Source organism: Pristiophorus japonicus, chromosome 16, assembly GCF_044704955.1.
Source record: "Pristiophorus japonicus isolate sPriJap1 chromosome 16, sPriJap1.hap1, whole genome shotgun sequence".
In the NCBI taxonomy this organism is placed as follows: Eukaryota; Metazoa; Chordata; class Chondrichthyes; family Pristiophoridae; genus Pristiophorus; species Pristiophorus japonicus.
This window is the reverse complement of record NC_091992.1, coordinates 70,845,910-70,870,224: the sequence shown is the minus strand read 5'-3', so window position 1 is coordinate 70,870,224 and position 24,315 is coordinate 70,845,910. Positions and strand designations below refer to the sequence as shown.

The 24,315-nt window shown below is 47.5% G+C and overlaps 1 protein-coding gene across 1 annotated transcript; it reads right to left on the bottom strand.

The window, feature by feature from the left end:
• Positions 1-7,644: 7,644 nt before the first annotated feature.
• On the bottom strand, positions 7,645-20,383 carry LOC139227069 (novel acetylcholine receptor chaperone-like). Its single transcript, XM_070858143.1, has 2 exons — positions 20,221-20,383; positions 7,645-8,884 (listed from the first exon to the last, which is right to left on the bottom strand). The coding sequence occupies exons 1-2, from the start codon at positions 20,338-20,340 to the stop codon at positions 8,489-8,491; spliced, it is 516 nt and encodes a 171-aa protein (XP_070714244.1). The 5' UTR covers positions 20,341-20,383; the 3' UTR covers positions 7,645-8,488.
• Positions 20,384-24,315: the final 3,932 nt, after the last annotated feature.

Below are 24,315 nucleotides of genomic sequence, written 5' to 3'. Positions count from 1 at the left end.
ATGTGGAACCTTATTGAATGCTTTCTGGAAGTCCATATAAATGACATCCGTGGACATTCCCCTGTCTACTACTTTAGTTACTTCCTCAAAAAATCAAATAGGTTCATTAGACATGACCTAACCCCCACAAATCCATGTTGGCTCTCTCTAATTAGCTCAAGATTCTCAAAGCGCTCAGTCACCCTGTCTTTAATTATAGATTCCAATAACTTCCCCACAACAGATATTAAACTAACCAGGTCTATAATGTCCTGGTTTCTCTCTCTCAGCTTTCTTAAATAATGAGGTTACATTTGCAATTTTCCAATCTAAAGGGACAATTTCTGAATCGAGAGAGCTTTGGAAAATTATGGTTAAAACATCTTCAATTTCCACACCTACATCCATTAAACCCCTGGGGTGTAAACCATCGGGTCCTAGGGGCTTCCAGTCTGTCATGGCATTATTTGGCGTAATACTGGTTTTTTGCTTACTTTAGCTTTAGTGAGTTCCCGTCTTTGATTCATTATTTGTTTCCCTGGAATGTCAGGTGTATCCTCTTCCTCTACTGTGAAGACTGACAAAAGTGATTGTTCAACAAGTCTGCCATTTCCTTATTTTCATTTGCAATATTACCCACATCTGTTTTTAAAGGGCCCACATTAGCCACAGACACTGTGATAAACATTAATGATATGATTTATCAGGCCGCTGCGGAGATTGATCTTAATCGCGGGGGCTCTAATTTACTCTCACTGCGTCCTGGTTTGGGGAGGGGTCCCTGCTTCCACTCACTGTTCAATGATCCCGATGGAAAGTGTGTTTTGTGGAAGTTGGATGGGCTTCACTGTGATAGCTTCCATAGTTGAATAGTCAACATCTGCTATTAAAGATCAGACATTAAGAACATGCATTTTGGGAGCTAGCTGCATTCTGATGAAAGTCGCTCCATGTGACTGGCGGTCTGACAGTCTGGTACTGAGGCATGGGCAGGAAGCTCCCAGCCTGTGCTGTGTGCTGCACAGAATAGGGACGGAATCTGAGCCCACCCTGATCCACACCATTGGAGGGAAGCAATCGAAGAGCAGATGAGAAAAGGGACAGGGGAGGAGAACTGGAGAGAGGAGGGCAGAGATTGGAAGGATAGTTATCCACTACAAACTACACCAACCCTGATGGTCCCAGGTCCTGGTGCTGGGGAAACAAAACTGGGCTAGGAAAGGGACAAAATAGCCGCGGTCCCAGTTCCTGGTCACTGCCCACTGACTCCTAATTAAAGTGTGTGGACATCCTGTTGAGGACAAGATGGTCCCCCCCCCCCCGCCCATCTCACCCGCTTAGCCCCCCACCCCCCATCCCACCCCCCACCCCACATCCCACCCTCCCACCTCACCCCTCCACCCCCCCCTCAATTGTTCATCCCCCTACCTCACCCTCTCACAAGAGTGTTTGAAGACCAGGACCTCAAACCCGGCACCAAGCTCATGTCTACAGAGCAGCAGTGATACCTGCCCTCCTATAAGCTTCAGAGACATGGACTATGTACATCAGACACCTCAAAGCACTGAAGAGGTACCATCAACACTGCCTCTGCAAGATCCTGCAAATCTATTGGCAGGATAAACGTACCAATGTCAGTGTTCTCGCTTAGGCCAACATCCCCAGCATCGAAGCACTGACCACACTCGACCAGCTCTGTTGGGTGGGTCACATCGTCCGCATGCCCGATACAAACGCTCTACTCGGAACTTCGACACGGCAAGAGAGCCCCAGGTGGGCAGAGGAAACGTTTTAAGGACACCCTCAAAGCCTCCTTGAAAAAGTGTAACATCCCCACCGGCACCTGGGAGTCCCTGGCCAAAGACCGCCCTAAGTGGAGGAGAAGCATCCGGGAAGGTGCCGAACACCAAGTCTCTTTGCCGGGAGCACAAGGAAGTCAAGTGCAAACAGCGGAAGGAGCGCACGACAATCCAAACACCCCACCCACCCGTCCTGTCAACCACCGTCTGCCCCACCTGTGACAGAGACTTTGGGTCCGGCGTTGATCTCATCAGTCACCTGAGAACTCGTGTTAGTGTGGAAACAAGTCATCCTCGACCCCGAGGGACAGCCTGCCTAATGCGATTGCACAACACTGTGATTATGGGGATATACTGAATGATATTTGCGTGGAGTCTGTTGTCAGAGTCTTCACTGGAATTCAAAAAAGGGTGGGAAATCGCTCAGGCTATAGAGTTGGCCGAGAAAAATGCCAAAGACACACAAAGGAACTCAAACAGTGGGTCCTACAAATATGCAGCAAGCCCACAGAGTAGCGAGTACCAGGCCCAAGGGGAATCACTAGACAAGGCCATAGTCATAAACACACAAACAAGTATGGTGTGGACATACAGATCACACAGAAAACGACTGTAGGGTTCGCTCATATATCTGTCACATTTGTGGAAAAGAAGGGCCTTTGGCAAGATGTGTATAAGTGGAAAACCCACAGCGACAGCGATAAAGTCACCGTTCAGTGCGAAGCACGAAACATACTGCATTGAGGAGGATGTGGGTAGTGAGGAGAGTGTACCAGGTGTCAGTGTGCAAGACATTGTCACAACATAAAGAGCCATTGTTGGTCCCATTGATTAACGAGAGTAAAGTGTCGATGGAAGTAAACACTGGAGCCTCAGTTTAAATTGTGAGAGCACCTGTGACCTCGGGGATGACGAACCCGCACTACATAATGGTACTGATGTAGAGTCACGGACATATACAGGACAGAGTATTCCAGTGGTCGGTGGCTGTACAGTTGTGGTAGAACACAGTAGTCAAACAGCTCAACTCCCACTTCTCGTCCTTTCAGGCCAAGGGCCAAACCTTCTTGGACGCGATTGGCTATACACCATCTGCGATCAACATGGCCAGGTGAGACAAGCGTCATAGCGCACAGCCATTATGGAGCAACACGAGGAGTTGTTTCCCGATGAATTGGGAGAACTCACAGGTCAGACAGTACAAATAAACATTAAATCGGATGCCAAGTACAGGTTCTGCAAGGCAAGAACCCTGCCTTTCGCAATGAAACAACAGGTGGAAGATGAGCTCGATAGATTCCAGAAAATTGGGGCCAGTTCCGGTGATGATAATCCGGCAAAATTGGAATCTGTGGCGATTACAGGGTCACAAGTCAACCAACCAGTTAATAACCCCTTCCTCTTTGCCGCAATGTCAGGTGGCAAAAGCTGGATCCCAGCCACTCCGATCTTCAACCCGTGCTGGGCGAGGAATCCCGTGAACTAGTGACAGTCCCCACACCGGGTTATTTCAGTGCACACAATGCCTTTTGGTATTTCAGCGGCACCCGAAATCTTCCAACAGAACATTGAAAGCTTGTTCGCGGATATCCTCAAACGGGTGCTTTTCTCGATGATGTCCCTGTGACAGGGTATGCCGAGTCCGAGCACATCCCTAATGTCGAGAGGGTACTTTACGGTCCACAAAGCGCAGGACCTGTCCTGCAGCGAGAGGAATGCATGTTCCTCGGTCACTGAATCCCACGCTGGAGAAAGTGCAGGCTGTGAGGGAGGCACCAGTAGCCCGCAATATCACAGCTGCTCCTCAATTACTACGCTAAGTTTTTTGCTGGATGTATCGTCAGTTCTAGCTCCATTACATGGTCTGTTGAGGAAACACATACACTGGTCATGGAGTCCAGCACAGGACTTCCGCGCATCCAGAGAACTGTTGATGTCAGCAAAAGTATCCTCTTGTGCACTACGATCCAGAGAAGGGATTAGTGTTAGGGTATGATGCCAGCCTGTACTAACCCACCGGATGTCTGATGGCACAGACCATACAATCGCGCACGCATCGTAATCGCCACCACCGCCACAGCGCAATTATTCGCAGTTGGACAAAGAAGGGTTAGCGGTGATATTTGAAGTGAAAAAGTTTCACCAGTATGTGTATGGCAGGAAATTTGAGATTTCTACCGACCACAAGCCATTGCTCAGCTTGTTCAGTGTGGAGCGAGCAATAACCCCCATGGGGTCCAGCGATGGGCTCTTACACTATCGACAAATCTGCACAGTTGCATTGGGCAGATTGCCATTCGCCCAGACACTCGCCCATGTACCGATTGCAGCTGATTATATCATCACCTGCAGTCAACTCCGGGCAGCCCCGATAAAGTTTGTCAGTGGACGGGGTGAGAGCCACAAGTGCGGCCATTCCTAATGACTGGTTGGCCACAGGAATATGAGGAGACGGCAATGAAGCCGTACATCTGTCAGAAATATGAATGGAGCGTTGAAGATGGTTGTATCATGTGGGGGTCACGAGTTGTTATCTCCCACAAGGCAAACGGCGTATCGTTGAGGAATTGCACAAATCACACCCGAGAACTTGGGTATGAAGTCATTGGGTCGTAGCTACGTATGGTGGCCCAGTATGGACAAGGATCTGGAGAACAAAGTTAAGCAAAGTGCTGCTTGTCAAACCTCACTCCAGTCACACCACTTCACTCCTGGCCATGGTCACATGGCCTTCGCAGGTCCATTTATGGGCCGAATGTTTCTAGTTATCGTGGATGCACATAACAAACAGCTCGATATTCACACTATGCACAACGCAACATCACAAGCTACAGTGGAAAAGCTTCGTCAGATTCCCGCAACACAGGGATTGCCAGAGATCGTTGTCACTGATAGTGGCCGCAATTTTACTCGTGCAGCGTTCGAGGAGTCCATGAGAATGAATGGCATTAAACCCGTCCGATCAGCGACATACCACCCACCATCCAATGGTTTGGCTGAAAGAACGCTTCAGTCATTCAAAGCTGGAATGGAGGCGCAGTTGCAACAAAGTTATCGCGATTCTTGATGACATCACACCGCATTCAACGACAGGATTGTCACCTGCTCAAATGTTGATGAATCGCTAACCACGGACGGTACTTGACTTAGTCCGTCCAGATATCCAACGTGGCGTTAATAAACAGCAGCTCACACAGGAGAATGATGATAAACATTCCAAACCTCGCTCGTTCAGGGTCAATAGCACCGTCTATGTGCAAAACCTCACGCATGGACCGAGATGGCCAGCAGCTCATGTCACAGCGTTAATTGGCCTTCTCATGTACAACGTCCAGCTTGTGAATGGACGTGTGTGGAGACGTCATGTCGATCATATCCATCACCGACATGGTTCCTCCCCATCATTATGGATCCAGTTTTCCCCACGTCGTTACCAGAGGGAGGAGGTGCTTGGCGAACAACCGACAGTACAAGTAGATATTGCTCCAGACCTTGTACAACAACTATCGATGGAAGAACAGTACCCAAAGCCCATCGAGCAGACTAACCCACCGAACAATAAACCAGAAACTGGACCTCGCAGATCAACGTGCGTTCACACCAAACCGATCGCTATGGTTCCCCAGATCTGTGACTCGTAAGCACAGTTTTGTATTGACACTTCAGTATAATTACAAATTCCCTATAAACACTCTCTGCACAATAATGTGCAAATATTGGACATTTAAATGCATTATTGTTGTTTTCACCAATACTTAGTGGGACAAAAATAGACATTTTGCCAGAACAACATCATGTGTATGACTATGTTCATAAAAAAATCTAAGTACCGGATTTTCCCAAATATGTTGTTTAAGTTCAACCCTATTGAAGTTTTGGAAGTTCTGGTATTATTGGTCTAAAAGGGGAGTTGTTGTAACCTGGAGTTGAGAGTTTTTGTCATAGCACCCTCTATTGGCGATACTCTCTAAAGCATGTTTTTTTTAGTTCTGATGGCATCCATCTTGTCTGGCAGTATTTGATTAAACCCCCAAGTTATTCCCCCTAACTCAGTTGTATCGAGTGTATTTTGTAAGTTGTAACACCCTCCCCCCCCCATCTCACCCGTTCCCACCCCCCCAACATCTCACCCACTCCCCCCATCTCACCCACTCCCCCCACCCTCCCCTCCATCTCACCCGCTTCCCCCACCCCCCCATCTCACCCACTCCCCCCACCCTCCCCAACATCTCACCCACTCCCCCTCCATCTCACCCGCTCCCCCCACCCTCCACTCCATCTCACCCACTCCCACACTCCCAACATCTCACCCGCTCCCCCCACCCTCCCCTCCATCTCACCCGCTCCCCCCACCACACCCACTCCCCCCACCCTCCCCAACATCTCACCCACTCCCCCTCCATCTCACCCGCTCCCCCCACCCTCCACTCCATCTCACCCACTCCCAACATCTCACCCGCTCCCCCCACCCTCCCCTCCATCTCACCCGCTCCCCCCACCACACCCACTCCCCCCACCCTCCCCTCCATCACACCCGCTCCCCCCACCCTCTCCTCCATCTCACCCGCTCCCCCCACCCTTCCCTCCATCACACCCGTTCCCCCCACCCTCCCCTCCATCTCACCCACTCCCACCCCCCCCAACATCTCACCCGCTCCCCCCACCATCTCACCCGCTCCTCCCATCTCTTCCCCCCACCCCCCGCCAAACCCACTAAATTCGAAAATTGCATTAAGGAGTGATCTAATTGAGGTTTTTACGATGATTAAAGGAGTTAATAAAGTAGCTGGAGAGCAGTATTTCCTCTAGTAGTGAGTCCAGAACAAGGGGGCATAACCTTAAACGTAGAGCCAGGCCGTTCAGGGGTGATGTCAAGAAGCGATTCTTCACACAAAGAGCAGTGGCAATCTGGAACTCTCTCCCACAAAGGGCTGTTAAGGCCGGGGTGGGGGTCAATTAAAAATTCCAAAACTAAGATTGATAGATTTGTGTTAGGCAAATAAAGGGTTGCAGAACCAACATGAATAGATGGAATTAAAATATAGATCAGCCAAGATCTAATTGAATGGTGGGACAGACTCAAGGGGCTGAATGGTCTACTCTCAATCCTCGATTGCGACCGACACTCACTGTCTGCGTTCACACATGAGAATGGTCACAGGTAAGGGACAGGAGGACTACCTGTATCTACCTTGTAGTCCAGTGAGAGCCAGCACCTTCAGGGAGGAGGGGACCTTTTTGTTAAATGTTAAGCCACAGAGTAACAGCAAAGAGTGAGACAGGAGAGAGTTTGCTTGCGAAAGTGTTACTGTGGTTTATTTTTCAACATTTTTATTAATTTGCCAGAAACTGTGGTTCTAACTGAAGAGTAATTAACAAAACCTGTGAAAAATACCATTAAACCATGCATCGACTCACAAACTAATGTTTGACAGAGTCGCTCACACCACACGGTGTGTAACCTGGGTAACCATTGCTCGGGTACACTGGGCCCACTCTGCTCCCTCTCTACTTACTCTCAGGGCTTCGGCCAACAGCTCCTCCTCACGTCGTGCTGTCCACAGCAGCCCGTCCCCTGCAGGTCTAATGGTCAACAAGTCCTCCCAGTGGCTCGCAGCTAAATAGGAGCCCTTCACTAGTGGTCACAGCCCACGCCCTCCCCTCCCCCACCACTCCCCTCCCCCACTGCCCCCTTCCCCTCCCCCCTTCCCCCACTCCCAACCCCCCTTCCCCCACTCCCAACCCTCCCCTTCCCCCCCCTCTGCCACTCTCCCCTCCCCCATTCTCCACTGCCTCCCCTCCCCACCTCCACCCCCACTCCCAACCCTCCCCACTTCCACCCCCCCTCCACCCACTGGCCCTCCCCTCCCCATCCCCACTGCCTTGCTTCACCCCCACAGCCATTCCTCTCTCCTAATGTCCCGTCCCTTCTCCGAGGAGGGTAAAGGGGCGGGGGGAAGGGGGGAGGTAACAGGAATCATTGAATCTGTGCCCAAGTCTTCCCCTCTCCAGTGTAAGCAGTCCCAGGCACCAGCCGCTGCCCGGATGCCCTTGTGTAGAAATCGGTTCCTCTGCCTGTAGGGTGCACGCCCCTCCCTCCTTCACTGCTGCCACACTCGGTGTTGGTGGTTTCAGGGAGCGGAGGTAAGTCTTGCTGTCGATTCTGGTGAGTCTCGATGTCCTGCAATGGCTCCAGCCAGGAAAGCTCTCGGCCTAAGAGAAGGAGCTGTTGGAAAGGGCAGCCTGTCTCTTTAGTTGAAAGGATCGAGGATGGGGACAGCGCGGACCCATTAACTGTCACGTGTGGGAAAGATTCTCACAGAGCACATCTCACGTCTGGGAGCCCTGCCACTGGAGAGACTCTCTCTTCACGCAGTGAGGCTCCCCCTCCCTCCCTCTGGGACCATCGGAGTTCCTTTCCCAGCCGTGACTGGTGTGTTTATGATGGGTGTCGAACCCGGAGTGGTGCAGACTGGGGAGAGGAGGACTGGTTTTATTCTGATGAGTATTGATGGGGATTGTGAGCAATTGCTGTCAGTCTTGTGGAAGTATTCGTGTCAGCACTCAGACTCCCTGTCAACACATGTTCATGGACTGTAAGTCATTCACTTCCATCAAATTCCAGCTTGTGATACAAAGGTCCTTTAGACTCTGGGCGCGGGTTGGCTGCTGAGGTTCCCCGAGCTCCACCCCCGTGTGCATGAGCCGAGTTAGGAGGTTTTCAGCTTTCCTTTCCCTGGTTCAGCCTCGGTCTTCCTATCGCCCCCGGCCTTCCCCTCCCTCGCTGTCACTCCCGCTGACGTCTCTTTGTCCTTGTCGTCCGCCTGCCTGATGATGAGCAGCCGGCAGGTCAGCAGGATCCCGAAGACCAGCGCGTGGGCGTAGCGTTTGAGCGGGTCACCCACCAGCTGGTGGAAGAAGAGGACGGCCAGCATGACCAGCAGCAGTGTGAAGTTGGCCACATCCTTGGGCCTCCCGGGGACCAGCGTCATCACAATGCCACACGCCACCTCCAGCGTCCCGATCACTTTCCGCAGCACGATTGATGTGATGCCCATCTTCTTTAATACTGGCAGGGCCTTGGCATATTCCTTATACGCTCTTTTCTGCAATTAAAATGATTCAAAACTGATGGCATTAGTTGTTCAAAAACAGAGCCCAGTGCAGCTTAAAAGGAGCTTTCATAGAACGGTTACAGCACGGAAGGCCATTCGGCCCCTCGAGCCCGTGCCCACTCTCAGCTAGTCCCCCTCCCCCACCCTTTCCCCGTAGCCCTGCAAATGATTTTCCTGCAGACACTTATCCAATTCCCTTTTGAAAGCCACGATTGAGTCTGCCTCCCCAACCCTCTCAGGCAGCGCATTCCAGATCCTAACCACTCGCTGCGTAAAAAAAGTTTTTCCTCATGTCGCCTTTGGTTTTTCTGCCAATCGCCTTAAATCTGTGTCCTCTGGTTCGCGACCCTTCTGCCAATGGGAACAGTTTCTCTCTATCTACTCTGTCCAGACCCCTCATGACATTGAACACCTCGATCAAATCTCCTCTCAACCTTCTCTGCTTCAAGGAGAACAATCCCAGCTTCTCCAATCTACCCACGTAACCGAAATCCCTCATCCCTGGAACCATTCTCGTAAATCCCCTCTGCACCCTCTCTAAGGCCTTCACATCCTTCCTAAAGTGCGGTGCCAGAATTGGACCCAATACTCCAGTTGGGCCCGAATCAGTGTTTTATACAGGTTCATCATAACTTCCTTGCTTTTGTACTCTATACCGCTATTTATGAAGTCCTTATCCTGTAAGCCCTTTTAACCGCTTTCTCAACCTGCCCTGCCACCTTCAACGATCTGTGCACACATACTCCCAGGTGTCTCTGTTTGTGCACCCCCTTTAGGATTGTACCATTTATTTATCATTCTTTCTACCAAAATGCATCACTTCACACTTTTCTGTGTTTAATTTCATCTGCCACCTGATACAGCACACACAGAGGTCATTGAGCCCATCGTGCCTGTGCCAGCTCTTGCGAGAATTGTCCAATCAGTCGCACTCCACTATCCTTCCCCACAGCCCTGCAGCTCTTTCCTCTTCACGTATTTATCCAATTCCTGTTTGAAAGTTACTATTGAATCTGCTCCCACCGCCCTTTCAGGCAGCGCGTTCCCGATCAACACAACTCGCTGTGTAAAAACATTCTTCTCGTCTCCCTCGGCTTCTTTTGCTCCGAATCGCCCGGAAAGCTAAATGAGCGAGCTCTCACTGGCAGGCTGGGAAAGTTGCTGTGTGTAGATCCTGCCCAGAGAGACAAGCCTCCCCACTGTGAGCGGGAGAGGGGCACCCCTCTTACACCATGCTGCTGGGGCTGGACTTCACGGCGGGGCAGGGGCAAGGGAACCCATACCGCCGATATTTGCAAGCCCGAGGGAGTAAGCCCGTATTCTGATGGCCAGCTTTTAGTTGTGTTCTGTCCAAGCACCGGGTCACTCCTGGGTCACTCCCGGGTCAGACAAAATTCTGTGTTCTTACAAAGCAGCAACGGGGTCTCCTGTAATGGCTTCACCGCTCTCTCCTACTGCCCGCAAGGGGTTCAGAGATGTAACAATGGATTGAGTGCAGCAAAAGCACCTTAATCTCAATCAGGATAACCAGACGTTGTTCAAGGGCTGACTCAGTCCCAGAGGACTGGCTTTCACCGGTTACACAGAGGATCAAAAAACGAAGGACAGGTCACCAACTGAGCAAATCCTTATATTTAGTTATCCTGTGGGGTCTGGAATCCCCCCGGTCCGATCCTGAGAGATCTAGAATCCCCCCGGTCCGATCCGGAGAGATCTGGAATAGTCCTGGTCCGATCCGGAGAGAGCTGGAATCACCCCGGTCCGATCTGGAGAGATCTAGAATCCCCCCGGTCCGATCCAGAGAGATCTGGAATCCCCCCGGTCCGATCCGGAGTTATCTAGAATCCCCCCTGTCCGATCCTGTGGGATCTGGAATCCCCCTGGCCCAATCCTGTGGGGTCTGGAATCCCCCCAGTCCAATCCGGAGAGATCTGGAATCCATCCTGCACTTTCTGTGGCCCATCTCGGTCTCCTCCTTCCCCACTGGACTCAAGCCCACTGCCATCGGTTAACAAACTCACTATTCCCACGACCACCTGGATTATTCTCCTTCCTCCTCGACTTCCTGTCAGGACCCGGTCCCTTTCTCTGCTTCTAGTGGACCTGCTCTGATCATCCACTTTCTGAGACTCTGCTCCCCCTCAACAGCCACAGGGCACCTCACCCTCAGCTTCCAGTCCACGGGCCTTGCATTGACCAGATCATTCTCACCACCGCACACTCAAGCTCAATTCCCTCCCCTCCCCGGCTTTATCTTTCCCTTCTTTACAATTCTGTATTTCTGTCAGTGTGTGTATTTCTGTCAGTGTGTGTGTGTTTCTGTCAGTGTGAGTGTCTTTCTGTCAGTGTGTGTGTGTGTTTCTGTCTGTGTGTCTGTATTTCTGTCAGTGAGTGTGTGTTTCTGTCAGTATGTGTTGTGTTTCTGTCAGTATGTGTGTGTTTCTGTCAGTGTGTGTGTGTTTCTGTCAGTGTGTGTCTGTATTTCTGTCAGTGTGTGTGTGTTTCTGTCAGTGTGTGTCTGTATCTGTCAGTATGTGTTGTGTTTCTGTCAGTATGTGTGTGTGTTTCTGTCAGTATGTGTGTGTGCGTATTCCTGTCAGTGTGTGTGTATTTCTGTCAGTGTGTGTCTGTATTTCTGTTAGTGTGTGTCTGTATTTCTATCAGTGTGTGTGTATTTCTGTCAGTTGTGTGTGTATTTCTGTCAGTGTGTGTGTGTGTTTCTGCCAATGTGAGTGTCTTTCTGTCAGTGTGTGTGTGTTTCTGTCTGTGTGTCTGTATTTCTGTCAGTGTGTGTGTGTTTCTGTCAGTATGTGTGTGTTTCTGTCAGTGTGTGTGTGTATTTCTGTCAGTGTGTGTGTGTTTCTGTCAGTATATGTGTGTGCGTATTTCTGTCAGCGTGTGTATTTCTGTCAGTGTGTGTCTGTATTTCTGTTAGTGTGTGTCTGTATTTCTATCAGTGTGTGTGTGTATTTCTGTCAGTTTTGTGTGTATTTCTGTCAGTGTGTGTGTGTGTTTCTGCCAATGTGAGTGTCTTTCTGTCAGTGTGTGTGTGTTTCTGTCTGTGTGTCTGTATTTCTGTCAGTGTGTGTGTGTTTCTGTCAGTATGTGTGTGTTTCTGTCAGTGTGTGTCTGTATTTCTGTCAGTGTGTGTGTGTTTCTGTCAGTATATGTGTGTGCGTATTTCTGTCAGTATGTGTGTGTGCGTATTTCTGTCAGCGTGTGTATTTCTGTCAGTGTGTGTCTGTATTTCTGTCAGTGTGTGTATTTCTGTCAGTGTGTGTGTTTCTGTCTGTGTGTCTGTATTTCTGTCAGTGTGTGTGTGTTTCTGTCAGTATGTGTTGTGTTTCTGTCAGTATGTGTGTGTTTCTGTCAGTGTGTGTGTGTTTCTGTCAGTGTGTGTCTGTATTTCTGTCAGTGTGTGTGTGTTTCTGTCAGTATGTGTGTGTGCGTATTTCTGTCAGAGTGTGTGTATTTCTGTCAGTGTGTGTCTGTATTTCTGTTAGTGTGTGTCTGTATTTCTATCAGTGTGTGTGTATTTCTGTCAGTTGTGTGTGTATTTCTGTCAGTGTGTGTGTGTGTTTCTGCCAATGTGAGTGTCTTTCTGTCAGTGTGTGTGTGTTTCTGTCTGTGTGTCTGTATTTCTGTCAGTGTGTGTGTGTGTTTCTGTCAGTATGTGTGTGTTTCTGTCAGTGTGTGTCTGTATTTCTGTCAGTGCGCGTGTGTTTCTGTCAGTATATGTGTGTGCGTATTTGTCAGTATGTGTGTGTGCGTATTTCTGTCAGCGTGTGTATTTCTGTCAGTGTGTGTCTGTATTTCCGTCAGTGTGTGTATTTCTGTCAGTGTGTGTGTTTCTGTCTGTGTGTCTTTATTTCTGTCAGTGTGTGTGTGTTTCTGTCAGTATGTGTTTGTGCGTATTTCTGTCAGTATGTGTGTGTGCGTATTTCTGTCAGTGTGTGTCTGTATTTCTGTTAGTGTGTGTCTGTATTTCTATCAGTGTGTGTGTATTTCTGTCAGTGTGTGTCTATATTTCTGTCAGTGTGTGTCTGTATTTCTGTTAGTGTGTGTCTGTATTTCTGTCAGTGAGTGTGTGTGTGTTTCTGTCAGTGTGTGTCTGTATTTCTGTCAGTGTGTGAGTATTTCTGTTAGTGTGTGTCTGTATTTCTGTCAGTGTGTGTGTGTGTTTCTGTCAGTATGTGTGTGTGTTACTGTCAGTGTGTGTCTGTATTTCTGTCAGTGTGTGTGCGTGTTTCTGTCAGTGTGTGTGCGTGTTTCTGTCAGCGTGTGCGTATTTCTGTCAGTGTGTGTTTCTGTCAGTATGTGTGCGTGTTTCTATCAGTGTGTGTGCGTATTTCTGTCATTGTGTGTGTATTTCTGTCAGTGTGTGTTTCTGTCAGTGTGTGTGTATTTCTGTCAGTGTGTGTGTGTTTCTGTCAGTATGTGTGCGTGTTTCTGTCGGTGTGTGTGCGTATTTCTGTCATTGTGTGTGTATTTCTGTCAGTGTGTGTGTATTTCTGTCAGTGTGTGTGTGTATTTCTGTCAGTGTGTGTGTATTTCTTTCAGTGTGTGTGCGTATTTCTGTCAGTGTGTGTGTATTTCTGTCAGTGTGTATTTCTGTCAGTGTGCGTGTTTCTGTCAGTGTGCGTGTTTCTGTCAGTGTGTGTGTGTTTCTGTCAGTGTGTGTGTGTATTTCTGTCAGTGTGTGTGTATTTCTGTCAGTGTGTGTGTTTCTGTCAGTGTGTGTGTGTTTCTGTCAGTGTGTGTGTGTTTCTGTCAGTGTGTGTGTGTATTTCTGTCAGTGTGTGTTTGTCAGTGTGTGTGCGTATTTCTGTCATTGTGTGTGTATTTCTGTCAGTGTGTGTTTCTGTCAGTGTGTGTGTGTTTCTGTCAGTGTGTGTGCGTATTTCTGTCATTGTGTGTGTATTTCTGTCAGTGTGTGTTTCTGTCAGTGTGTGTGTATTTCTGTCAGTGTGTGTTTCTGTCAGTGTGTGTGTATTTCTGTCAGTGTGTGTTTCTGTCAGTGTGTGTGTATTTCTGTCAGTGTGTGTGTTTCTGTCAGTATGTGTGCGTGTTTCTGTCGGTGTGTGTGCGTATTTCTGTCATTGTGTGTGTATTTCTGTCAGTGTGTGTGTATTTCTGTCAGTGTGTGTGTGTATTTCTGTCAGTGTGTGTGTGTATTTCTGTCAGTGTGTGTGTATTTCTTTCAGTGTGTGTGCGTATTTCTGTCAGTGTGTGTGTATTTCTGTCAGTGTGTATTTCTGTCAGTGTGTGTGTGTTTCTGTCAGTGTGCGTGTTTCTGTCAGTATGCGTGTTTCTGTCAGTGTGTGTGTGTGTTTCTGTCAGTATGTGTGTGTTTCTGTCAGTGTGTGTGTGTTTCTGTCAGTGTGTGTCTGTATTTCTGTCAGTGTGTGTGTGTTTCTGTCAGTATGTGTGTGTGTTTCTGTCAGTATGTGTGTGTGCGTATTTCTGTCAGTGTGTGTGTATTTCTGTCAGTGTGTGTGTGTTTCTGTCTGTGTGTCTGTATTTCTGACAGTGTGTGTGTGTTTCTGTCAGTATGTGTGTGTGTTTCTGTCAGTATGTGTGTGTTTCTGTCAGTGTGTGTGTGTTTCTGTCAGTGTGTGTCTGTATTTCTGTCAGTGTGTGTGTGTTTCTGTCAGTATGTGTGTATGTTTCTGTCAGTATGTGTGTGTGCGTATTTCTGTCAGTGTGTGTGTATTTCTGTCAGTGTGTGTCTGTATTTCTGTTAGTGTGTGTCTGTATTTCTATCAGTGTGTGTGTATTTCTGTCAGTTGTGTGTGTATTTCTGTCAGTGTGTGTGTGTGTTTCTGCCAATGTGAGTGTCTTTCTGTCAGTGTGTGTGTGTTTCTGTCTGTGTGTCTGTATTTCTGTCAGTGTGTGTGTGTTTCTGTCAGTGTGTGTGTGTTTCTGTCAGTGTGTGTGTATTTCTGTCAGTGTGTGTCTGTATTTCTGTCAGTGTGTGTCTGTATTTCTGTCAGTGTGTGTGTGTGTGTTTCTGTCAGTGTGTGTCTGTATTTCTGTCAGTGTGTGAGTATTTCTGTCAGTGTGTCTGTATTTCTGTCAGTGTGTGGCGTGTTTCTGTCAGTATGTGTGTGTGTTACTGTCAGTGTGTGTCTGTATTTCTGTCAGTGTGTGTGCGTGTTTCTGTCAGTGTGTGTGCGTGTTTCTGTCAGCGTGTGCGTATTTCTGTCAGTGTGTGTTTCTGTCAGTATGTGTGCATGTTTCTGTCAGTGTGTGTGTGTATTTCTGTCAGTGTGTGCACGCGTATTTCTGTCAGTGTACGTGCGTATTTCTGTCAGTGTGTGTGTTTCTGTCAGTGTGTGTGTGTTTCTGTCAGTGTGTGTGTATTTTTGTCAGTGTGTGTGTATTTCTGTCAGTGTGTGTTTCTGTCGGTGTGTGTGCGTATTTCTGTCATTGTGTGTGTATTTCTGTCAGTGTGTGTTTCTGTCAGTGTGTGTGTGTTTCTGTCAGTGTGTGCGTGTTTCTGTCAGTGTGTGTGTGTTTCTGTCAGTGTGTGTGTATTTCTGTCAGTGTGTGTGTGTATTTCTGTCAGTGTGTGTGTGTATTTCTGTCAGTGTGTGTGTGTATTTCTGTCAGTGTGTGCGCGCGTATTTCTGTCAGTGTGCGTGCGTATTTCTGTCAGTGTGTGTGTGTGTGTGTTTCTGTCAGTGCGTGTGTATTTCTGTCAGCGCGTGTGTATTTCTGTCAGTGTGTGTATGTATTTCTGTCAGTGTGTGTGTATTTCTGTTAGTGTGTGTGCGTATTTCTGTCAGTGTGTGTGTTTCTGTCAGTGTGTGTGTGTGTTTCTGTCAGTGTGTGTGTGTATTTCTGTCAGTGTGTGTGTTTCTGTCAGTGTGTGTGTGTTTCTGTCAGTGTGTGTGTGTATTTCTGTCAGTGTGTGTGTATTTCTGTCAGTGTGTGCACGCGTATTTCTGTCAGTGTACGTGCGTATTTCTGTCAGTGTGTGTGTTTCTGTCAATGTGTGTGTGTTTCTGTCAGTGTGTGTGTATTTTTGTCAGTGTGTGTATGTATTTCTGTCAGTGTGTGTATGTATTTCTGTCAGTGTGTGCGCGCATATTTCTGTCAGTGTGCGTGCGTATTTCTGTCAGTGTGTGTGTTTCTGTCAGAGTGTGTGTATTTCTGTCAGTGTGCGTGTTTCTGTCAGTGTGTGTGTGTATTTCTGTCAGCGCGTGTGTATTTCTGTCAGTGTGTGTATGTATTTCTGTTAGTGTGTGTGCGTATTTCTGTCAGTGTGTGTGTTTCTGTCAGTGTGTGTGCGTATTTCTGTCAGTGTGTGTGTTTCTGTCAGTGTGTGTGTGTGTTTCTGTCAGTGTGTGTGTGTATTTCTGTCAGTGTGTGTGTTTCTGTCAGTGTGTGTGTGTTTCTGTCAGTGTGTGTGTGTATTTCTGTCAGTGTGTGTGTATTTCTGTCAGTGTGTGCACGCGTATTTCTGTCAGTGTACGTGCGTATTTCTGTCAGTGTGTGTGTTTCTGTCAGTGTGTGTGTGTTTCTGTCAGTGTGTGTGTATTTTTGTCAGTGTGTGTATGTATTTCTGTCAGTGTGTGTATGTATTTCTGTCAGTGTGTGCGCGCGTATTTCTGTCAGTGTGCGTGCGTATTTCTGTCAGTGTGTGTGTTTCTGTCAGAGTGTGTGTATTTCTGTCAGTGTGCGTGTTTCTGTCAGTGTGTGTGTGTATTTCTGTCAGTGTGTGTGTGTGTTTCTGTCAGTGTGTCTGTATTTCTGTCAGTGTGTGTGCGTATTTCTGTCAGTGTGTTTGTATTTCTGTCAGTGTGTGCGCGCGTATTTCTGTCAGTGTGCATGCGTATTTCTGTCAGTGTGTGTGTTTCTGTCAGTGTGTGTGTGTTTCTGTCAGTGTGTGTGTATTTTTGTCAGTGTGTGTATGTATTTCTGTCAGTGTGTGTGTATTTCTGTCAGTGTGTGTATGTATATCTGTCAGTGTGTGTGTATTTCTGTTAGTGTGTGCGCGCGTATTTCTGTCAGTGTGTGTGTTTCTGTCAGTGTGTGTGTTTCTGTCAGTGTGTGTGTATTTCTGTCAGTGTGTGTGTTTCTGTCAGTGTGTGTGTTTCTGTCAGTGTGTGTGTGTATTTCTGTCAGTGTGTGTGTTTCTGTCAGTGTGTGTGTGTTTCTGTCAGTGTGTGTGTGTATTTCTGTCAGTGTGTGTGTATTTCTGTCAGTGTGTGCACGCGTATTTCTGTCAGTGTACGTGCGTATTTCTGTCAGTGTGTGTGTTTCTGTCAGTGTGTGTGTGTTTCTGTCAGTGTGTGTGTATTTTTGTCAGTGTGTGTATGTATTTCTGTCAGTGTGTGTATGTATTTCTGTCAGTGTGTGCGCGCGTATTTCTGTCAGTGTGCGTGCGTATTTCTGTCAATGTGTGTGTTTCTGTCAGAGTGTGTGTATTTCTGTCAGTGTGCGTGTTTCTGTCAGTGTGTGTGTGTATTTCTGTCAGTGTGTGTGTGTGTTTCTGTCAGTGTGTCTGTATTTCTGTCAGTGTGTGTGCGTATTTCTGTCAGTGTGTTTGTATTTCTGTCAGTGTGTGCGCGCGTATTTCTGTCAGTGTGCATGCGTATTTCTGTCAGTGTGTGTGTTTCTGTCAGTGTGTGTGTGTGTTTCTGTCAGTGCGTGTGTATTTCTGTCAGTGTGTGTGTATTTTTGTCAGTGTGTGTATGTATTTCTGTCAGTGTGTGTGTATTTCTGTCAGTGTGTGTATGTATATCTGTCAGTGTGTGTGTATTTCTGTTAGTGTGTGCGCGCGTATTTCTGTCAGTGTGCGTGCGTATTTCTGTCAGTGTGTGTGTTTCTGTCAGTGTGTGTGTTTCTGTCAGTGTGTGTGTATTTCTGTCAGTGTGTGTGTTTCTGTCAGTGTGCGTGTTTCTGTCAGTGTGTGTGTGTTTCTGTCAGTGTGTGTGTGTATTTCTGTCAGTGTGTGTGCGTATTTCTGTCAGTGTGTGCGCGCGTATTTCTGTCAGTGTGTGTGTGTTTCTGTCAGTGTGTGTGTGTTTCTGTCAGTGTGCGTGTGTTTCTGTCAGTGTGTGTGCGGATTTCTGTCAGCGTGTGTGCGTGTTTCTGACAGTGTGTGTTTCTGTCAGTATTTGTGCGTGTTTCTGTCAGTGTGTGTGCGTGTTTCGGTCATTGTGTGTGTATTTCTGTCAGTGTATGTTTCTGTCAATGTGTGTGTGTGTTTCTGTCAGTGTGTGTGTGTTTCTGTCAGTGTGTGTGCGGATTTCTGTTAGCGTGTGTGCGTGTTTCTGACAGTGTGTGTTTCTGTCAGTATGTGTGCGTGTTTCTGTCTGTGTGTGAGTGTTTCTGTCATTGTGTGTGTATTTCTGTCAGTGTATGTTTCTGTCAATGTGTGTGTGTGTTTCTGTCAGTGTGTGTGTGTTTCTGTCAGTGTGTGCGTGTTTCTGTCAGTGTGTGCGTGTTTCTGTCAGTGTGTGTGTGTTTCTGTCAGTGTGTGTGTGTATTTCTGTCAGTGTGTGTTTATTTCAGTGTGTGTCTGTATTTCTGTCAGTGTGTGTGTATTTCTGTCAGTGTGTGTCTGTATTTTTGTCAGAGTGTGTGTGTGTTTCTGTCAGCGTGTCTGTATTTCTGTCAGTGTGTGTGCGCGTGTTTCTGTTAGTATGCGTGTGTGTTTCTGTCAGTGTGTGTCTGTATTTCTGTCAGTGTGTGTGCGTGTTTCTGACAGTGTGTGTTTCTGTCAGTATGTGTGCGTGTTTCTGTCAGAGTGTGTGCGTGTTTCTGTCATTGTGTGTGTATTTCTGTCAGTGTGTGTTTCTGTCAATGTGTGTGTGTGTTTCTGTCAGTGTGTGTATTTTTGTCAGTGTGTGTGTGTTTCTGTCAGTGTGCGTGTTTCTGTCAGTGTGTGTGTATTTCTGTCAGCGTGTGTGCGTATTTCTGTCAGCGTGTGTGGGTATTTCTGTCAGCGTGTGTGCGTGTTTCTGACAGTGTGTGTTTCTGTCAGTGTGTGTGCGTGTTTCTGTCATTGTGTGTGTGTATTTCTGTCAGTGTGTGTGTATTTCAGTGTGTGTGTGTGTTTCTGTCAGTGTGTGTGATTCTGTCAGTGTGTGTGTGTTTCTGTCAGTGTGTGTGTGTATTTCTGTCAGTGTGTGTCTGTATTTCTGTCAGTGTGTGTCTGTATTTCTGTCAGTGTGCGTGTTTGTCAGTGTGTATGTATTTCAGTGTGTGTGTGTGTTTCTGTCAGTGTGTATGTATTTCAGTGTGTGTCTGTATTTCTGTCAGTGTGTGTGTATTTATGTCAGTGTGTGTGTATTTCTGTCAGCGTGTGTGCGTATTTCTGTCAGCGTGTGTGCGTATTTCTGTCAGTGTGTGTTTCTGTCAATGTGTGTGCGTATTTCTGTCAGTGTGTGTTTCTGTCAATGTGTGTGTGTGTTTCTGTCAGTGTGTGTGTATTTCTGTCAGTGTGTGTGTGTTTCTGTCAGTGTGCGTGTTTCTGTCAGTGTGTGTGTATTTCTGTCAGCGTGTGTGCGTATTTCTGTCAGCGTGTGTGCGTGTTTCTGACAGTGTGTTTCTGTCAGCGTGTGTGCGTGTTTCTGTCATTGTGTGTGTATTTCTGTCAGTGTGTGTTTCTGTCAATGTGTGTGTGTTTCTGTCAGTGTGCGTGTGTTTCTGTCAGTGTGCGTGTTTCTGTCAGTGTGTGTGTATTTCACTGTGTGTCTGTATTTCTGTCAGTCTGTATTTCTGTCAGTGTGTGTCTGTATTTCTGTCAGTGTGTGTCTGTATTTCTGTTAGTGTGTGTGTGTATTTTTGTCAGTATGTGTGTGTACTTTTGTCAGTGTGTCTGTATTTCTGTCAGTGTGTGTGTGTATTTCTGTCAGTGTGTGTTGCAGCCTATCTGAAATGAACAGTCCCTGGTGGACAATAACCGCATTTATTGCGAGGCCCTGGGGAACGGCATTGTGCGGTTTCCAACCTCCCTTGCTGCTGGCCCTGTGTCAGGATCAGCCGGTTACTGGGACCGGGTGAGGAGGCCCTGGGCCCGGCTCTGTGCCGTTCACCATCTCGCTGTCAGGCTGGCGCCGTGCGGGGCCGGGCCCCCGGGTTGGGGCTGGGGTTGTCCGGGTGCCGGGGTTGGGTCTGTGCCGGGCGGTATTGCCCGGTGTCGGGTTGGGGTTGCTCGGGTGCCGGGACCCCGGGCTGGAGTTGGGGTTGTCCGGGTGCCGGGCCGGGCCGGGGTTGGGCCTGTGCCGGGCGGTCGGGTTGGGGTTGCTCGGGTGCCGGGACCCCGGGCTGGAATTGGGGTTGGCCGGGTGCCGGTCCGGGCCGCTGCCACTCACCATCTCGCTGTGAGCGTCCCTGCTGAGCCGCGGTGTCAGTTTGATGGTGCCCATGAAGACAAAGAAGAGCCCGAGGGCCAGGGACAGGGCCCCGATGGTGACGGTCCGGGAGGACAGCATCCTGGGCACCGACAGGGCGGGGGGAAGTCATGGCAACCGCCGCCTCCCAGCCCTGCCGCCGGGTCCTAAAGTCCGCCCTGCTCCCATAATTCCCAGAAATTCAGCCCCTCGAGCCTGCTCTGCCATTCAATAAGATCATGGCTGATCTGATCATGGACTCAGCTCCACTTCCCCGCCCGCTCCCTTTACTCCCTTATCGCTCAAAAATCTGTCTATCACCGCCTTAAATTTATTCAATGACCCAGCCTCCACAGCTCTCTGAGGCAGATAATTCCACAGATTTACAACCCTCTGAGAGAAGAAATTCCTCCTCATCTCAGTTTTAAATGGACAGCCCCTTACTCTGAAAGAATGCCCTTAGATTCCCCCATGAGGGGAAACATCCTCTCTGCATCTACCCTGTCGAGCCCCCTCAAAATCTTACAAGTTTCAATAAGATCACCTCTCATTCTTCTAAACTCCAATGAGTATAGGCCCAACCTGCTCAACCTTTCTTCATAAGACAACCCCTTCATCTCAGGAATCAATCTCATGAATCTTCTCTGAACTGCCTCCAAGGCAACTATATCCTTCCTTAAACATAGAAACATAGAAAATAGGTGCAGGAGTAGGCCATTCGGCCCTTCGAGCCTGCACCACCGTTCAATATGATCATGGTTGATCATGCAACTTCAGTACCCCATTCCTGCTTTCTCTCCATACCCATTGATCTCTTTAGCCGTAAGGGCCACATCTAACTCCCTTTTGAATATATCTAACGAACTGACCTCAACAACTTTCTGTGGCAGACAATTCCACAGGTTCACAATTCTCTAAGTGAAGAATTTTCTCCTCATCTCGGTCCTAAATGACTTACCCCTTATCCTTAGACTGTGACACCTGGTTCTGGACCTCCCCAACATCGGGAACATTCTTCCTGCATCTAATCCCATCAGAATTTTATATGTTTCCATCAGATCCCCTCTCATTCTTCTAAATACGGAGACCAAAACTTTACACAGTACTCCAGGTGTAGTCTCACCAATACCCTGTACAGTTGTAGCAGGACTTCTCTGCTTTTATACTCTATCCCCCTTGCAATAAAGACCAACATTCCATTTGCCTTCCTGATTACTTGCTGTACCTGCATACTAACTTTTTGTGTTTCATGCACAAAGACCCCCAGATCCCTCTGTACCACAGCATTTTGTAATCTCTCCCCATTTAAATAATAATTTGCTTTTTTATTTTTCCTACCAAAGTGGATAACCTCATATTGTCCCATATTATACTCCATCTGCCAAATTTTTGCCCATTCACTGAGCCTGTCTATATCCCTTTGCAGATTCTTTGCATCCTCCTCACAACTTGCTTTCCCACCCATCTTTGTATCATCAGCAAATTTGGCTACATTACACTCGGTCGCTTCATCCAAGTCATTAATATAGACTGTAAATAGTTGAGGCCCCAGCACTGATCCCTGCAGCACCCCACTAGTTACAGTTTGCCAACTGAAAATGACCCATTTATCCTGACTCTCTGTTTTCTGTTCGTTAGCCAAATCTCTATCCATGCTAATATATTACATAGAAACATAGAAACATAGAAAATAGGTGCAGGAGTAGGCCATCCGGCCATTCGAGCCTGCACCACCATTCAATAAGATCATGGCTGATCATTCCTTCAGTACCCCGTTCCTGCGTTCTCTCCATACCTCTTGATCCCTTTAGCCGCAAGGGCCATATCTAACTCCCTCTTGAATATATCCAGTGAACTGGCATCAACAACTCTCTGCGGCAGGGAATTCCACAGGTTAACAACTCTCTGAGTGAAGAAGTTTCTCCTCAACTCAGTCCTAAATGGCCTGCCCCTTATCCTAAGACTGTGTCCCCTGGTTCTGGACTTCTCCAACATCGGGAACATTCTTCCCGCATCTAACCTGTCTAGTCTCGTCAGAATCTTATATGTTTCTATGCGATCCCCTCTCATCCTTCTAAACTCCAGTGTATAAAGGCCCAGTTGATCCAGTCTCTCCTCATATGTCAGTCCAGCCATCCCTGGAATCAGTCTGGTGAACCTTCGCTGCACTCCCTCAATAGCAAGAAAGTCCTTCCTCAGATTAGGAGACCAAAACTGAACACAATATTCCAGATGGGGCCTCACCAAGGCCCTGTACAACTGCAGTAAGACCTCCCTGCTCCTATACTCAAATCCCCTTGCTATGAAGGCCAACATACAATTTGCCTTCTTCACAGCCTGCTGTACCTGCATGCCAACCTTCAATGACTGATGAACCATGACACCCAGGTCTCGCTGCACGTCCCCTTATCCTAATCTGCCACCATTCAGCTAATATTCTGCCTTTGTGTTTTTGCCCCCAAAGTTGATAACCTCACATTTATCCACATTATACTGCATCTGCCATGTATTTGCCCACTCGCCTAACCTGTCCAAATCACCCTGCAGCCTCTTAGCATCCTCCTCACAGCTCACACCGCCACCCAGTTTAGTGTCATCTGCAAACTTGGAGATATTACACTCAATTCCATCATCTAAATCATTAATATATATTGTAAAGGGCTGGGGTCCCAGCACTGAGCCCTGCGGCACTCCACTAGTCACTGCCTGCCATTCTGAAAAGGACCCGTTAATCCCGATTCTCTGCTTCCTGTCTGCCAACCAGTTCTCTATCCACGTCAGTACATTACCCCCAATACCATGTGCTTTGATTTTGCACACCAATGTCTTGTGTGGTACCTTGTCAAAAGCCTTTTGAAAGTCCAAATACACCACATCCACTGGTTCTCCCCTGTCCACTCTACTAGTTACATCCTCAAAAAATTCCAGAAATTTGTCAAGCATGATTTCCCCTTCATAAATCCATGCTGACTTGGACCAATCCTATCACTGCTTTCCAAATGCGCTGCTATATCATCCTTAATGATTGATTCCAACATGTTCCCCACTACTGATGTCAGGCTAACCGTTTTCTCTCTCCCTTGTTTTTTAAAAAGTGGTATTACATTAGCAACCCTCCAGTCCATAGGAACTGATCCAGAGTCGATAGACCGTTGGAAAATTATCACCAATGCATCCACTATTTCTAGGGCCACTTCCTTAAGTACTCTGGGATGTAGACTATCAGGCCCTGGGGATTTATTGGTCTTCAATCCCATCAATTTCCCTAACACAATTTCCTGTCTAATAAGGAAATTCTTCAGTTCTTCTTTCTCACGAGATGTTCGGTCCCCTAGTATATCCGGAAGGTTATTTGTGTCTTCCTTTGTGAAGACAGAACCAAAGTACTTGTTCAATTGGTCTGCCATTTCTTTGTTCCCCATTATAAATTCACCTGAATCCGACTGCAAGGGACTTACGTTTGTCTTCACTAATCTTTTTCTCTTCACATATCTATAGAAGCTTTTGCAATCATTTTTTATGTTTCCGGCAAGCTTCCTCTCGTACTCTATTTTCCCCTTCTTAATTAAACCCTTTGTCCTCCTCTGCTGTATTCTAAATTTTTCCCAGTCCTCCGGCTTGCTACTTTTTCTGGCTAATTTATATGCCTCTTCCTTGGATTTAACACTATCCTTAATTTCCCTTGTTAGCCACCGTTGAGTCACTTTCCCCATTTTATTTTTACTCCAGACAGGGATGTACAATTGTTGAAGTTCGTCCATGTGATCTTTAAATGTTTGCCATTGCCTATCCACCGTCAACCCTTTAAGTATCATTTGCCAGTCTAATCTAGTCAATTCGCGTCTCATACCATCAAAGTTACCTTTCCTTAAGATCAGGACCCTAGTTTCTGAATTAACTTTGTCACTCTCCATCTTAATAAAGAATTCTACCATATTATGGTCACTCTTCCCCAAGGGGCCTCGCACAACAAGATTACTAATTAGTCCCTTCTCATTACACATCACCCAGTGTAGGATGGCCAGCTCTCTGGTTGGTTCCTCGACATATTGGTCTAGAAAACCATACCTAATACAC